The sequence below is a fragment of the Muscardinus avellanarius genome (assembly GCF_963383645.1).
Source record: "Muscardinus avellanarius genome assembly, chromosome: X".
Taxonomy (NCBI): domain Eukaryota; kingdom Metazoa; phylum Chordata; class Mammalia; order Rodentia; family Gliridae; genus Muscardinus; species Muscardinus avellanarius.
The window spans coordinates 5,254,828-5,271,603 of record NC_137792.1 but is presented as its reverse complement, the minus strand read 5'-3'; the positions used below and the strand labels follow the sequence as shown (position 1 = coordinate 5,271,603).

General features: G+C 41.5%; 1 protein-coding gene across 1 annotated transcript in view; it reads left to right on the top strand.

Moving 5' to 3' along the window:
• Window positions 1-1,001: 1,001 nt before the first annotated feature.
• The window catches only part of ARHGAP6 (Rho GTPase activating protein 6), a gene marked incomplete at both ends in the record, with an annotated part of 524,441 nt that continues 508,666 nt past the window's right edge, over window positions 1,002-16,776 (top strand). Inside the window, one exon of the mRNA XM_080719548.1 lies at window positions 1,002-1,586. Coding sequence (XP_080575674.1) covers window positions 1,002-1,586 — 585 coding nt within the window. The remainder of the gene's footprint in view (window positions 1,587-16,776) is intronic.

Below are 16,776 nucleotides of genomic sequence, written 5' to 3'. Positions count from 1 at the left end.
CGTTCTGATTTCTCCTGCCCCTGGCTCCGCCCCGGCTCCAGACCCCGAGTTCCTCTGGCCGGTTCCCGGCCACCCCCTTTCCGCTCTCTCTAGCTCGAGTGCGCGAGTGCGCGGGGACATCCCAGCGCCTGCCCTGGGCTCTGAGCGGGCTTTGAATATCAAGTGTCGCTCTACAGTGGAATTCGGGCACCCACTCCTGAGGCTGTCTCTGGAGGAGCTCCCTCCTTTGGGAATGGCGCTGAGCGCAGCTGGAAATTCTCTCTCATCATAGCCTCTCAGGCATTGGAAGACCCGGGACCCAGCGCGCTTCTCCCAGTCTCACTTGGCAGCAAGACGAAGATCCCGCGGGAACCTTGAGCTTGGAAACACCCTTGGGTTTTGCCAGTGAGAAGAGTGGGCACGGGAGCCCAGCGGAGCCCCAAGCCACGGCGTCGGGCACTCAGGCACTGCGAGGGAGCTCGGAGGGCGTAGCCGGTGCGCTCAGCTCCGGTGCAGTGGCGGAGGAAGTTCTCACCTCTCTGGGTGCCTGGGAGCGCGGCGGAGCGAAGGATCTAGGAAAGCCTCTTTCTTCAACAGCCCTTGGGACTGTCTTCAAGCTGCAAGGAGGAGGTTCCTGGAGACTTAAAGCTGTCCGGAGCCCGCGAGTTGGAGTGCGAGTCTCCCGCCAGGCTAGGAAGGGGGAGAGGCGTTCTCTGCTTAGAGCTCAGAACTGAGTGAACGCCTGACCTTCTACCTGGTTCTCACCATCTTTGCGACTTGAGTTCCTGAAGAAAGTGCTGGCGGCGGTAGGAGGGACGCAGATTCCCTTTTCCTAGAAGGCTGGTGATGGAGCTTCTGTTTCTGCCCCCACGGGGGCACTTGCAGGGCGCTGGTGGCGCATGAACTGGACATTGCCCTCCACCGCCCTCCCTGAATCCCGCCTGACAGCTTTCCCCAGCCGCCTTCCTTTCCCAGCCCCAAGCCTCCAGCATTCCAGGAGGGAGAGAGGTGGCCCCTCGGAGATGTCTGCACAGAGCCTGCTCCACAGCGTCTTCTCCTGCTCTTCACCCACCTCGGGCGGTGCGGCCTCAGCCAAAGGCTTCTCCAAGAGGAAGCTGCGCCAGACCCGCAGCCTGGACCCAGCTCTGATTGGAGGCTGCGGGGGCGAGATGGGTACAGAGGCCGGCACGCGGGGGTCCACAGCTGGCCGTCTGTACTTCCCGCACCCCCTAGCCGAGGGTCTTGGCCCCCGCTCAGGGTCTTCTCCACGAAGTCCACCCTCCAGAGCCACCAGACTGCCGCCACCCAGACCTCTTTGCTCATCTTTCTCCATGCCCAGCACCCCACAGGAGAAGTCGCCTTCTGGCAGCTTCCACTTTGACTATGAGGTCCCCTTGAGTCGTGGCGGTCTCAAGAAGAGCATGGCCTGGGACCTGCCTTCTGTCCTGGCTGGACCAGGCAGTGGCCGCAGCGCTGCAAGTATCCTTTGCTCCTCAGGAGGAGGCCCCAATGGCATCTTTGCTTCTCCCAGGAGGTGGCTCCAGCAGAGGAAGTTCCAGTCCCCACCCAACAGTCGTGGTCACCCCTACATCGTGTGGAAGTCGGAGGTAGGGACCAGCGCCTTGTGTCCCAAAGCTGGATGTGCCATGTAGTTTCAGGCAGCTGTCTTTTAATTTCATCACATTTACAGAGCTGAGGACCTGCTGAGGGGTTTCCATGGTGTAGCTGTTTGGCTTAAGGTGGTTAAGTGGTGCCTGGAAATGGGGCATTCCCAATGCACATTCAGGTGTGTGTGTCCTGTAAGACGGGTTGGCTCCACTTTGGAGTACTCAAAGGAGTTGGAGAAAGAGATGGTGTTCTGATTTCCTGTTTGTGCTGCAGGCAATTCCAAAGGGTCACCTTATCCCTTTGTCCAGTGTTGATAGTTTTGCCAAACTCTATGTAATGATCCTACGTAATATAATTTGCTACATGTCTGCCATCTGATTGTTTTACAGAAAATTCAGGATCATTATTCTGAAGGTTGTTTTTGATTGTGTGTGTGTTCAGATATGTTTGGGTGGCAGGATAGAGTAACTACTAGAATTCTCTAGTTTTAATTTCTTCTTTTCCCTAAAGGTGTAATTTCAGAAGTGTATGGTAGTGAATAATTTTTCTGCTTAGGGTTATGAAATATCATGGAATTATGCCCAAATTCTACTAAGGACAATTACTAGTGAAATAGATGGGACTCAATAATAAATAGGGAACTCAGAGGGAGCTATTTGATACCCTTAAAATGTTTGCTCTTTGTTTAAGAATGGAGAATAGAGCTATTGGGAAACTGTGGTTGATGGGTACTGGGAAAGCAGCATGCTTTTAGAGAATAAATAGTAGTTGATTTAAAAATGACCTACTCCTCTTCCTTTCAGTTCACAAGCTCTATAGGTTTGCTTTAAATCTGATTCCATAAGAGAAGGGAGATCCAGTCTGTTGTAATCAAATATTTTAAAGCACAGTTAACATTACAGAAATGAAATTAAATATGGTGTAATTGCTGGAGATTTAGGCTAAATAAAGGAACACAATCAAAAGAGTTTGAAAATAGCATCCATGATCATTCTCAGGTCTGTTAACATGAGATAACTGCCAGATTTTAGATTTAATAGACCTCCTTAGAAAAATGAGAATTACGTATCAAACTATTAGCATCATATTATTAATATTACTTACGGTGTCAAAGAAACTGCCACTGCTGAGAGGGGTTTAGATTGCAAAAGGCCAACGGATGTGACTAATTGTGCCGCTCATTTTGCCAAGGAAGATGGACAGTAGGAAGAAAAGTTGAGGCCGCGAGTAGATGTGACTGCCCAACCAGGGACTCAGCACTGGAATGAGAATCAAACATTGAAATCTTGAACTCGTAGTCTCTAATAGAAGCTTGATTTTGTTTTTTTTTGCTGTGCTTCAGAAGCACATATTATCAGATTCATCTACAGAAGCTGAGAGCTAGAGAGATATGCCAAAGCAAGTCAATTGTTTGGATTAAATAACTAATGACTGCAACACTAAGAATTTAGTAAACTGGAATACAGGAGATAGATGCTGTTGGTTGCTGTTATTTCACTGAAGATAATCCCACCTGTTGCAAATTATCTTCTTCACCATTAGAATCACATAATTGATGGATAGGTATCTGAGCTGCGGCAATACCGAGTGGCTTCTTACTGTTCCATTATAGTGCTTTGCCCATCTGCACGGAGCTCATCTACCATGACTTTTACCTTTTTGCCGTGGTTAAAGCTAAGTACATAGCCATCTAGCAAAAGAACAAATTTTTCTCATAAAAGGTTTATGTGTGCATGTGGGTGCGGGAGGAGTGGAAATCCCTTTATGCTTGAGACAGATATGGGGTGATTGGATGGAATCCTGGCATGTAGGTCCAGGGCTGGTTTTGTTTAATAGAGGCCAAGATATCCTAACATAACCCCTGGGTGTGGGATTTAATGGTCTGGATTACCTTTCAAAGGTTTAACACCCTGGAACTCTCTCAAAAACCAAGAAAATTCATCCTATTTGGTACTGCTTGTCCCTCTCACTTGCAAACAAGCTGGATCCTTTGCCCTAAAAGAGAATCGTTAACTGTCGCTTTTAAAAACTCAACAAATGGTGCCAAGCAGGGTGGCCCATTCCTGTAATCTCAGTACTTGGGAGGCCGAGACAGGAGGATTGCAGGTTTGAGCAACTCTGTGAGACCTTCAACAATTTAGCAAGACCCTGTTTTTTTAAAAAAAAAAAAGTTCTGGGGAAGGTAGCTTAAATATAGAGCACCTCTGGATTCAATTCCCACTATAAAAGAGTATGGAATATATAAATAAATAGTTAATTCAACAAGTGAGCACCTTGCAGGAAGCCTTAGAGAGAAGATCTTGTTCATAAAGATTTGATTCTTGCATATTTCTGGTTGCTCTGGCGCAGGGGGTTTCTCAGCCTGAGCACAATTGCCATCTGAGCTAAATGGCTCTTTGCTGTGAATCTTGAAATCTCCAGGATTCGGAGCATCATCCCTGGCCTCTACCCACTACTAATATGACAACAAAAATGTCTCTAGACACTGTTGAATATGCTCTGGGGTTAAAAAATCATCCCAGTTGAGAACCGCTGTGCTAGTTGAATGTAGTTTCTCACACTGGCCATCTAGCAAATGCCCTCTTGCCTACTTTTCATGAACTTCTTACAGTTTGTTCACATTTTCTGTTTCTCTTCTCTGAATGCATAGAATGACCTAAAAATTCACTTTCAGGGTTAGCCAGTGATGGATTGCATCCCTTGCCACTTAGTTCTTTGATCAGATTCTCTGTTTTTTAAGAAAAGTTGTTCCTATATCAGACCCCATACCTAGGACTCTCATAAATGCCCACCGCTCTATTACTTGTGTTCATTCGATGCTTTACAAAATGGTCACTTTTATGGCCTAAACCTGGGAGGTGTTAGGCAAAATTAAGTATGGCTCTGTTACTATTCCTTCATTGTGTGTTTCAGGATTGATCCATGCACATGTTGGGTAGAATTGAGAGAGAAAGGGAGAAAACAAAGGGACACATGATACATGCTGACAGGGTCAATCAGCATGTACCTTTTTTTGATACTTTTATCGGTACATCATGATTATATTTCTTAGTGAGGTTAAAGTCATACTAAAAGACTTGCACACGGGTCTTGGTGTGTTTCCCTTCAAGTCTCACCCAGCTGCCCACTCCTCCCTGTACATAAGAGCTAGGTTGGTAGTGATACCTTAAAACATGGGCATAGCCAGGCGTGGTGGCACACGCGTGTATCCCAGCATTCAGGAGGCTGAGACTGGAGGATCGCAGTTCACAGACAGCCTCAGCTACTTAGCGAGGCCCTTCGCAACTCAGCAAGACCCTGTTTCAAAAAAAACAACTAAAAATTAGGTCTGGGGGTGGAGCTCAGAGGTACAGTACCCCTAGGTTTCATCCTCAGGACTGCAATAAATAAATAAATAAATAAGACTAAAAAATAGGACTGGGGGTGTAGCTTGGAGGTAGAATGCCCCTGGGTTCCATCCTCAGTACCTCAAAATAAATAAATAAATAAATAGGACTAAAAAATAGGGCAGGGGATGTAGCTCGAAGGTAGAATGCCCCTGGGTTCCATTCCTAGTACTGCAAAAAAACAAAACAAAACAAAACTAATATGGGTCCAGCAGAATTTGAGCTGTTTCATCAGTTCTTCCTTTTCTCCTTCCCAACCCCCTTGCACTATTCTACTGGTCTCTCTCTCTGAAATTATCTAAAGTCTCTTTTGTTTCCTGTTTTCTCTGTAGCTTTCAGATGTGAATGCAATTATTTGACCATTGGTTTTCTATGGCTGGCTGATTTCACGTTAGCGCAGTAGTCTCTAGTTCCATCCATTTTTCTGCAAACGGCCTACTTTTGTTCTTCTTTATGACTGAGCAAAATTCTACTGTGTATATATACAACATTTTCATCATCCATTCCTCTGTTGACGGACACTTGGGTTAGGTCTTAGCAGCTGAGCTCTGCCAATGCCTCTGATCACAGATAAGAGAATGAAGTCTCTCTTTCAGTCCCGAGATCTTTCTAAGTCTTGTGGGTCAGAGATAGGATTATGGTCATAGCTGCCTGGAGGTTTGCCAGCTTCTGGTACCTAGGATTGAAATGATGTCTAGATATCCACAACTTCATTTCTTCATTCACGTTACAGGCATTTCTTGAGCAGAAGAGTTTCTCTCAAGTATCAGCAATGCAGAAAGGCTGCAATGTGGGTCAGGTTTAAAGAGCTTCCAATCTGACAAGAGGACACATGTGCTAATCAAAGGCATTGTGGGCAAGTACCAGCACCATGGCACGCCAGAGGGGGACAAGTGATGGTTCACTGTCCTCTGGGGAGTCTTAGAAGTCTTCACTGTGTAAAGAACGCTTGAATTTGATCTTCAAGGACAACTGCTATTTATAAGAAGGGAAGTCATTTCTAGATGAGAGAGAAAAGAATAGACATAAACAAACATGCAGGTATTAGGAACCCCAGAGTGTTCAAGAAGGAAGATTTACAGGCCTTAAGTACAATAATGTGTTTGGAGAGGGCAAGTTTGTACACCTGCAGGTTATTTTAATTTTAATTTCCATTTATTTATTTATTTATTTATTTATTTATTTATTTATTTATTTTTGCAGTACTGAAGATTGAACTCAGGGGCATTCTACCTCTGAGCTATACCCCCAGCCCTATTTTATTTAGAAACAGGGTCTCATTAAGTAGCGCAATGACTCACTAAGTTCCTGAGGCTGGCTTTAAACCTGTGATCCTCCTGTCTCAGCCTCCCAAGTACTGAGATTACAGACATGCGCTACCACATCCAGCTACCTGCAGTTTAATATATGTAGCAACCACAGAGCTTTGAAGGAAGTAACTGGATAAATCCAGAAATCAGGCACATTTTTGGGGGAAGGATAATTATGGTCAAGAGTAAGAATGACAGGGTCAAAGCACATTCCCTAACCTTCAAGGAGTCCCTTGGCATCACATCTGTGGAAAGATAAAGTGAGATAGGATGTTCCTGAAGTGAGAAGATTGATGTATCTGGAGCATTGACTGTAGCTTGCTATTTGCTGGTGATTGTGTTAAGCAGGCAGGGTAATGTTTATTACAAAAAGGCCCCATTTTGCATTTCTCAAGAGTTTGGATTCTATGTTCTTCACAGTAGTGGCTCTTAACCTGGAGGACACTTCATTCCTAGGAGACATTTGGCATTGTGTTTAGACATTTTTGGATGTCACAACTGGTGGTGATGATATATTAGTTTCCTATCACTGCTGTAACAAATAACCAAGCACTTAGTGGATCACAACAACCAAAACGTATCTTTTCTATCTGGAGCTCAGAAGTCCCAATAGGACTCACTAGGCTAGATTCAAGGTGTTGGCAGAGCTGTGTTCCTTCTGAAGGTTCAGGACTCTGATGCTTTTTCTTTTTCAGTGGCCCCCTTCCTTCATATTCAGAGCCAGCTATGTTGCTTCCCTTTGATTCTTCTTCCTCAGTCATTTCTCCCCCTGACTCTCTTTAGGGTACTTATTATTAACATTTGTCTCACTTGCATGATTCAGGCTAATTTTACCATTTTAAGGGCAATTGACTAGTGACCATTAATTGCATCTGAAACCTTAATTCCCCTTTGTAAGAACATACCTACCAGTTTCAGGGATTTGGGCGTGGGTATCTTTAGTTAGAGATTATTCTATACAATGGAATTGCTACTGGTATCTATTCAGGGGGCCACGGATGCTGCTAAATACCCTACACTCTTCAGGACAGTTCCACAAAGAATAATCATCTAGTTAAGGCAGTCAGTGCCAGGACTAAGAAATTCTGCTTTGAAGAATTGGATACTTGGTGATTTTGAAGTTTGAGTATGCAATATCATAAAAGTGTTTTATTCTTTTATTTTTTCAGTAATGGGGATTGAACCCAGGTACATTTTTGTTCCAAGATATACTCCCAATCCCCTCTTTTGAATCAGGGTCTCTCACTAAGTTGCTGAAGCTGGCTTTGAATTTGCAATCTTCCTGGCTCAACCTTTGCACCCCCAATACTGGGATTACAGGTGTGTGCCACTATGCCTGGATATCAGCTATGTGTTTTAAAGGGATCACTTTGGTCCCCGGGGGAGGCATGGTGTGGAAACATGAACCAAGCAAAGGAAAAATGCTCAGAGGAGGTAGTTGTGAAGAAATCCTGCCAAGTATCCCATAAACAAATAGAAAATGACATATAAACATAATACTTCTGTATTTCCCTCTCCCCCATTTCTGCACATCATTTTCTTATACTGTTGAAGTACTCAAAAGCAGAACTGTTACTCATCTTTATATTTTTAAAAATATATGCTTGAGTTCTAGGGTTTTAAGCCAGCGGTTCTCACACTAGAGAGAGTTCACATCATAAGGTACATTTGGTAATGCCCGGTAGAATTTTTTATTGCTAAAACCAGTTAGAGGGGTGCTATTGTAATCCAGTAGGTAGAGGCCAGAGGTGCTGTTAATCATTCTATAATAAACAGGGCAGCCCCATAATAACGATGTATCCTCCAATGTCAAAAGCACCAAGGTTGAAATACCTTGGATATAAGAAACTGAATGCTAGATTTTGCTTCCAGTGACATTTTCTCCCATGCGTGTGGCTCCACTTTTTGTCAGTTCCTGCTTCTTACTCGGTATATATCACCAGGGTTTTGGATTGGAAAAATATGATTTTCAAAAGGTATTAAGGGTACAACTGGGCATGGTGGGGCAGCCCAGTAATCCCAGTATTTGGGAGGCTGAGACAGGAGGATCGTAGATTTGAGGCCAGCTTCAGCAACTTAATAAGACCCTGTTTTAAAATAAAAAATAGCCGGACATGGTGGCGCACACTTGTAATTCCCATGTTTGGGAGGCAGAGACAGGAAGATCGCGCAGGTTCAAAGCCAGCCTTGCTGGCTTAAGAGACCCTGTTTCCAAATAAAAGTATAAAATAGGTCAGTGAGTGTAGCCTGACGGTAGAAGGGTTTCCAGGAACCCCAGTGCCACCAAAAAAATAATAATAAAATAAAAAAATAAAAATGACTGGGAGTGTAGCACAGAGGTAGAATTTCCCTGAGTTCAATCCCCAAAGAAGGCATTGAGGATATGAAAAAAATATGGGGTATCTAAACATATCTTCAAGGGAAGAATTAAATGGTAAATATATAATGGTGGAGAGGAATATTGTGACAAAATAGGAGCTTATCCTTGTCACCAAAGAAGAAGTAATTAGAGCACATAGCTTTACCCAGGAAATTGACAAGGGACATTTTATAAGGAATTGTGTCTTAAAAATCAACACAGTGTCTTTGGAAATTTTAGGTAAGAAAAAACTTTGCAGTTAGCTTTCCTACTTTCTCTTTCTCAGACTATCTCTCTGCTTGAATTTCTTTCCAACACAATTTTTAACTTAAATGGAGAATAACCCAAAGATACTCTCTCAGATGCTTTCAAATTGAATTTTCACTAGACTTTTGGGATTTGAGGGTTTAACCTCCTTATTTCATTCTCAAAGAGAAAAATTGAAAAGTTTAAGCAGCTCAAATTTAGAGGATGAGTTCAGAACCACCCTACAATCCTTCTTGACTCTCCAGCTGCCAAACTTGAGGAAAATGTAAGTGACCGCAACGAATTTTGAACTGTATTAAACCATGTCAATCTCTTTAGCATCCCTGTTACCTACTGAAACAATCCTTCTACCCACTGAGAATCTCAATGTTTCCTTAGCATATGTGATTGCATATATATGTTATTGTGTGTGCATGTGTGTGTGTGTATGTGTGTGTGTGTAGACACAGAAAGTATGTTAGTGGTTGTCATAGGCTGGAAGTAGAGAGATGGGGAGTGATTGATAAAGAGTATACCTTCTCTTTTTAGGGTCATGAAAATGCTCTGAAACTAGATATAGGTGATGCTTATACAACTTGGTGAAAGTACTAAAAGTCAATGCCTTGTATACTTTAACAGGATGAATTGTATGGTCTATGCGAATTATCTCAGCTAAGAAAAAGGAATAACGCTTGATACTTTCAGAAAATACCAAATATGGTTCCTGTATCATGTTTTCAACCAAGCATAAACATAAATGTAGAAGAGCAACTATTTAGTCAGTCCAGGCCCAACATATTTTGTGTACCTTCTTTGAAGATGCAGCAAGGGAAGTAGTGATAGCTCTGGAAGAGTGAATGAAAGAGCCAGAAGTAAGCCCTGAGATTTTCTGAGATTGGTTACCATGGAAATTCTATGTCTTGATTATCACACTTTGGAAGCAAGCACAGAGAAACTATTGAAATGATTGTTCTTTTCAGAAGAGGCAGAGATTTTCCAAACTAATTACAGTCTTGAAAAATTGCCTGGCCAATTGTCCCCAGAGCCATTATGTATTCAAAAAATTTCAGGAGCCATTAGACCTAAAACTGATGTGAGAAACCAGTGGTATGCTGGTGAACCCAAGAGGCAAATGGTGAGCCTAAGAAGTTGACTGGGCCTTTGGAGAAATTAGAAATGAATAATGTCATGTGACCTCTTAGATCCAGCAAATAATGTTTTCATTTCTGTAGACGTGAACCACTTATGAAAACAGGTAAATCAATACCACCTACGGAAGCTTAAGTATGAACAAGCATTGAATCAATTCTCAGCTTGCATTGCTGATAATTTCATCTTTTAATCAAGTCAGCTGGTACTCTGAGACCCAGAAGTGGATAAAGAAGTACAAAAAGGAGCCTTGGGTGACAATAGCCATGCACCTTGGGATTTATTATAATGAGATCTTTGCTAGAGCAAATAATTTGAACGAGCAAAATTTTAGACTGGGCCACCAGGATTTTTGGCTTATGAGCAAAGTATAATTCTGCTCAAGTCGGAATTTACAATTGATTCCTTGTTTATTAATTTCATGTGACTGTTGTTGATGGGTAATGGTGATAGTGATTAGCAAAATTACAATTAGTATTTGTAGCATTTGCTACAGTTTCTTGTTATTAGAACAGTGCTGTGGGTTTTAGTATCAACCTTGATGTTGTGGAGAATGAATAAACCATGACTCAGGTCAAGAAGTAACTAGATTTAACTGGAAGAGGGAATTAAATAAATGGATTAATCTGGGTTCTGAACCAGCCTACCTGGGTTCAAATCCCACCTGTGCCCGGTGACCTGAAACAAATGTCTAAGCCCCTATGTGCCTCGAATTTTATCAAATAGAGGTAATGAAAGTACCTACCTCAAAAAGGTTTAGTAGAGAGTCCGTGACATGATATCTGGGAAAGTGCCCAGCACAAAGGAAGTATTAAAAAATAACAAAAGAGGTAAGATTAAAGCAAATTGAAGATGTGCCCAGTCACACAACTAGAAAGCAGCAAATTTAGGATGTGAACGAAACCACTAAATTAGATTAAAATATTTGTTGTGCACCTACTGCTTGTTCCAGGAACTTTTGGTCTTTCTGCCACAGCAGTTGAAGAGGGTTCAGGGGATCAATGAGTGAATGAGTAGGTCCAGCAGCATGGGAAAATGGCAAAAATTAATTAGAAATTCATTTTGCAAGTTGTGAAGTTCCCAATAAGCAATAGAGCAACAGCAGGCCGTCACCCCAGGCATTTTGGCTTAGTGACTTGGAACACAGGAATTTGCCTGACTTGCATTGTGGATTTGGTGTAACCCAAGACATGCCAACAGGCCAAGGGGCGGCCTTCATTCCAGCACACGGTAATTTCATTGCACATCAAATACTTCTTGTTGTAGAATACTTAGAATGTTGGAAACTGGATAACTTCCAGTCCGACACTAGTTCTCTAGCTGGTGAATGACAGTGGGCTTCTTTCTTCAAGCCCGGTGTGTTCTCATTTAGTTCATGTCACCAATATCTCTCCAGGGTAACAAAGCAGCATCACTAAACTGAGTACTGTTTACACTCAGAGGCTTTGTCGGCGCAAAATCTGACTGTCATACCCATTAGCATTTCTCTACTGACTTCAGTATTATATGAACAGAATGAAATATTCAAAGGGAATATTCTTAAGAGTTTTCTATCTAGTCCAGACATCCATCTCTGAGAGACTTCAAATCCAACTATGATATTTCCACTCTATGCCTACCCATCCCCACCACAAATGAAGACCTTCATAATTCTCCCTCCAGACTCTAATAGATATGAAAACAATCTTTCGGGAATTGTGTTAGACCTGTCTTCCATGACTTTCATCATGCTACAAACAAATTCTGCTTCTCCTGTTATACACATTGCGTTCATCAGCTTTTCATTGTTTTGTGACCAAAATACCTACCAAGAACAATCTAGAGGAGGAAAAGTTCATTTGGGCTCATTCAAAGATTCAGTCCACGGTCAGCAGACTCCAAGGCAGAAACATCACGGTAGAAGGGCAGAGGAAAGGGGCACAGTTTATGGCAGACAGGAAGCAAGAGAGGGACAGCAAGGGCCTGGGAATTGATATAGTTCAAAATGTCATGCCCTATTGACCCACCTCCTTCAGCTATACCACACCTGCCTGTCATTTTCAGCACCTCCTATTAAATCCATTCAAATTAATTTTTTGGAGGTAGAACCCAGGGGCATTCTACCTCCAAGCTACGCCCCCAGCCCTATTTTTATCCTTTGTTTTGAAACCGGGTCTCAGTAAGTTGCAAAGGGCCTCACTAAATAGCCAAAGCTGTCTGCAAACCGCAATCCTTCTGTCTCAGCCTCCCGAATACTGGCATTACAAGAATGGGCCACCATGCCCAGCTAAATCCATTCGAATTATTAATCCAGCAAAAGAATTACTTCACTGATGTGATCAGGGCGCTCATAACATCATCTTTTCACCTTTGAACATTGCTGCATCATCACCTAACACATGACCTATTTGCATGGCAGATCCAAACCATAACACTGAGAGTCATTGGTACTCTATTGCAACTGTTGGTAAATAAGTCCAGATTGGCTTGGCCATCTTTCTGAGCATTAATACAAAAGTTAGATCCTAATCTCTCTTTGGCAGGTAAGAATTGTGAGTAGAATAAACTGGAATTGCAAGAAAGTTCAAGCTAAAATTAAGCTATCGACCCAAAGACATTTTGCAAATTACTTCTGCAAATCCAGGATTTGAAGTCATCATGGCCTCAAGGTTCTTGCAGCCAATCCAGTGTCAGGCTTCTTTCGTGATTTAGATGAAAACTCAAAGACATCTGTGGCTTTTACAGTATATTAGAGAGCTGTCTGTTTTTTTCATCAAGGCCCGAAAGAAGTGTGTTGAATCTGGCTCCCAGTGTTAATACATTGTCAGCAAATGGTGTTGTTGGAATGCTGAAGAAATAAACATGAAAGGGAATATGGAGATAGTCCTCATATTTGAAGGTCAAAAATTTTGATGAATCCCAGAACAGCTTCAAAAGCTCTGAAGCACGACTTCAGCAAATAAATCATTATTCTGTGCAATGGCAGGATAATCTCTTTTTATTCCCTGTGGTGCTGAGGATTGAACCCAGGGACATTCTACCTCTGAACTACACTCCCTGCCCCATTTTATTTTTTATTTTGTAACAGGATCTTGCTAAGTTGCTGAGAGCTTCACTAAGTTACTAAAATTAGTCTCTAACCTACAATCCTCCTATCTCAGTCCCTGAAGAACTAGGATTACATGTGTGCACCGCTGTGTCTGGCTCCTCAATATTTTAATTTAGGATTAAATTGGAAGTATATTACTTTTTAATATATACTGAAAATGCATGCTGAAAGATGAGTTATGGAAATGACCAAGTCGCTTCTTGTTCAGGGTTTAATTAGCTGAAGTTGGTCATTCAGAGTTACAACTTAAAAAAAGTACAATAGTTAATTTCTCTTTGAAATATTATTCTGAGTTTTGGTTCTTCCTGAGATAGCTCGATGTAAAAAAGTCAATGGGACATGATTATCTAGTCAGTCTTTTCTCCTGTAAAAACTTCTCTTACTGGAAAATGTTTAAAATCCTGTTATTTGACTCTCCTAATTCAGTCTTTAAGTTACATGAAGATATGATAGATGTATCTTACGTAAATGTTCCTTGAGTGAATTTAATACCGTTTTAAAATTAGTGTTTAACATACTTTTATTGGTGCATTGTAATTATCCATAATAGTGATAGAAAGTGGTAGAAACATACATCGATCACTTGGTATATTTACCTCCACATCTCACCTCATTTGTCCTTCTTCTCTCCCCATACATGTTAGTGAGATTGATAATGATACCTTCATGTATAAACATAATTTTCTTTGAACCATTTCCTTCCTCAATCCTCATTCTTCCCTAAAAAGTAATTTTATAAATAAGAAAGTTAGTTAATACGAAAGTTAGTGAAGAAGAAAATTAACTTAGTGCCCTTACAAAGATTCCTTCCAATTAATTAAATGGTTTCTATGCAACATTTTTTGCAATGAAAGGTTTTCTCCTTTTAGGCCAAGGGATTTGCAGAATTTTAGGTCATAATCTACGAGTGTATTTTCTTTCTCGATTATATGTTTATACATGCAACTCCTAACTTCATATAACATCTTGCTTCAGAAAGTCAAAAGGGAAAGGTTAAGCAATACCATATACAACTGGAACAATGTGGATACATTATTTTATTGTTTGTGATGTTGGGGACTGAACACAGGGGTATTCTACCTCTGAGCTTCATGCCAGCCCCTCTCTTTCCCGGCAGCTAGCTGGGCTTCCTTACTGCATGTTCATGTCCTGATATTTGGTCAAAGGGAGCCACAGGAGCAGCCAATACAAAAACAAGAGAAATAGATTCTACTTTGATGGGAAAAACAGCAAAGAGTTTCTGGTGTGTTTTAATCTGAACAATATGAAGGCGGAGAAGCTGGAGATTGTCTACAATGATTTTCATTGGTTGAGATTCCTTCTGGGATTTTCAGTGCCTTGCACTCTGGCCCGACTGAATGTGTACTAGAGGTGACTCTAGCCATGCAAGATCCCCCTGAGCTTGCTCAGGGCTGCCCAGCAGAGCTGTAACTGAACCCCCACATTTTAACATAGGTTCCCCAGGAGCAGCATTTGGAATTAGTCACTCAAAATCCTCAATAACCAACAGCACAACTAAGACACAATATGCTCATAGACCTTGGAGATGTTTAAGCCTGGGATCAAATCTTAATGATAGTATTTATGAGGTATGAATTTCAGTATTTTTAACCTTCAGAATATAATAGTACTCACCGGGCGTGGTGGCACACGGTTGTAATCCCCACGCTTGGGAGGCAGAATCAGGAGGATCACGCAGAGATAAAGGTATTACTGGCTTAAGAGACCCTGTTACCAAAAAAAAAAGTATAAAAATAGGTCTGGTAGTGTAACCCGGAGGTAGAAGGGTTTCCAGGAACCCCAGTAACACCCCCCCCAAATAGTACTTACTTTGTGAGAGGTTGTGAAATCAAGTGTGTTGGGACCCATGAGCCATAAGGGGTAGCAGGGGTGGCTGTTATTTCTTAATCTAATTAATTTCAAAATGTTGCCCTAGGAAGATGCATATAGATCTTAACATGCTTCCAGAGTGCAAAGAAAAATACTATAGTAAATGCCAATAACAATTCTAAGATGCATTTTTTTAAATTTATAGCAATCCATTTTTATTATAGGCAGCATTTGTGCAAAGACAAAAATAAGACTCTGCACCCTCATCTCTAAAGTAGTTGTTCATTATATGAGAGGTCTAATATAGGTTCATCTGTTGTCCTTAGGATATTTGCGTGAATGCTTCAATTGGCAATGCTTAATTATAGCTCACCAAGCCCCCACTTGTCATAAGGGTATCATTGTGCAAAGCTGTTTGTTCTAAGAACTTTTTGATTTACTCTATAGAGATCCTCCCAAATGGTCAATTGTTCACAAAATGCAGAGCAAGGCAAGCAGGCATGCTCAGTTAAAACTGGCATTCTAAAGCTTCAAGCCAGGGACTGACAAATGAGAAAATTTAATTTTTTGCTATCATTAGTCAACAATGATTATCTCTACCAGCTATCCATCATCCTGAACAACTAATTCACTCATTCATTCATCAAACACTGACATTAGTCCAGTAATAATTATAGTTAATATTCATTGAATGCTTGCCTTGAGCTAGTTTCTCTACTAAATACATTAAAAGGCAAGTGCTCATTAAACCCCTACAATAATATAAAAAAACCCAAAGCCAGTAAATAGGAAAGGTGAGATTTGAATCTAGCTCTGAGAATTCCACTCCCAAAATGTAACTAATTACGACCCATGATCTGAAGGTCCTGAATCTAGAAAAACACATGAGCAACATAATAATGGTTTATAATTAATGGGGCATATACAGGAGACAGCCACTCTTAGAATTACTTTATTTGATTATGCTAAGTGAGATCAGTCAGTCTCAAAGTCAAGGGTTATGTTTTCTCTCATATGTAGAAGCTACAGGGAAAATAGGAAAGAAAGGGAACTTTGGATAAATGTGGAGAAAGACCACAAGAATCATGGTAAGAGACTGGGGAGGGGAAAGTGAGGAGAGAAAATGGGAGAATCATGGAAAAAACAGTTCAAATAATGCTTTGGCAACATATAAAGGTATTACTGTAGGTTTCACTAGCATGTTCAGGGAGGGAGGAAGGAGGAGCAGGGAAGGATGAGGAGAAAGTACACCAAGAGCCGTGTGCATGTACCTCTGTATCACATTGAACCTCACTATGATGAGTCATTGTAACACACTGACCAAAGTTTAAAAGAAAAAAATATTCGTATGAAATAATTTAGTCCTCATATCAACTCCATAAGATATGATTAGCTCCATTTTCTAGAGGAGGGAACGTAGACATAGATAAGTCATTTGCTCAAGATTACACAGCTAGTAAAACATTTCAAGTTACCTTGAATTTCAATCCTAGTTACCTAGGATTTCAATACAGACAGCCTGATTTCAGCTTTCTAACTTGTGCCCACCACCTAATAAAGGCTATATTGAGTACCTTATCATATGGGCGAAAACAAAGGGTTGTATAAGTGTGTTTAGAAATTGATGAGAGAAAATGTGCAATTTGGCCTGGGCAAGACAGGGGAATGACTTTTAAGGTCTGTTTTGAAACAAGGAGTGTGAATTTGGCCAACAGTGATGGAGCAGAAGACAAGTGAAAGAACAGAATGAGCAAAGACATGTGAGCATTGGTAAGCAAGGCACAGGCACACAACGAAAAGCTGTCTGATAGAATTGTTGAT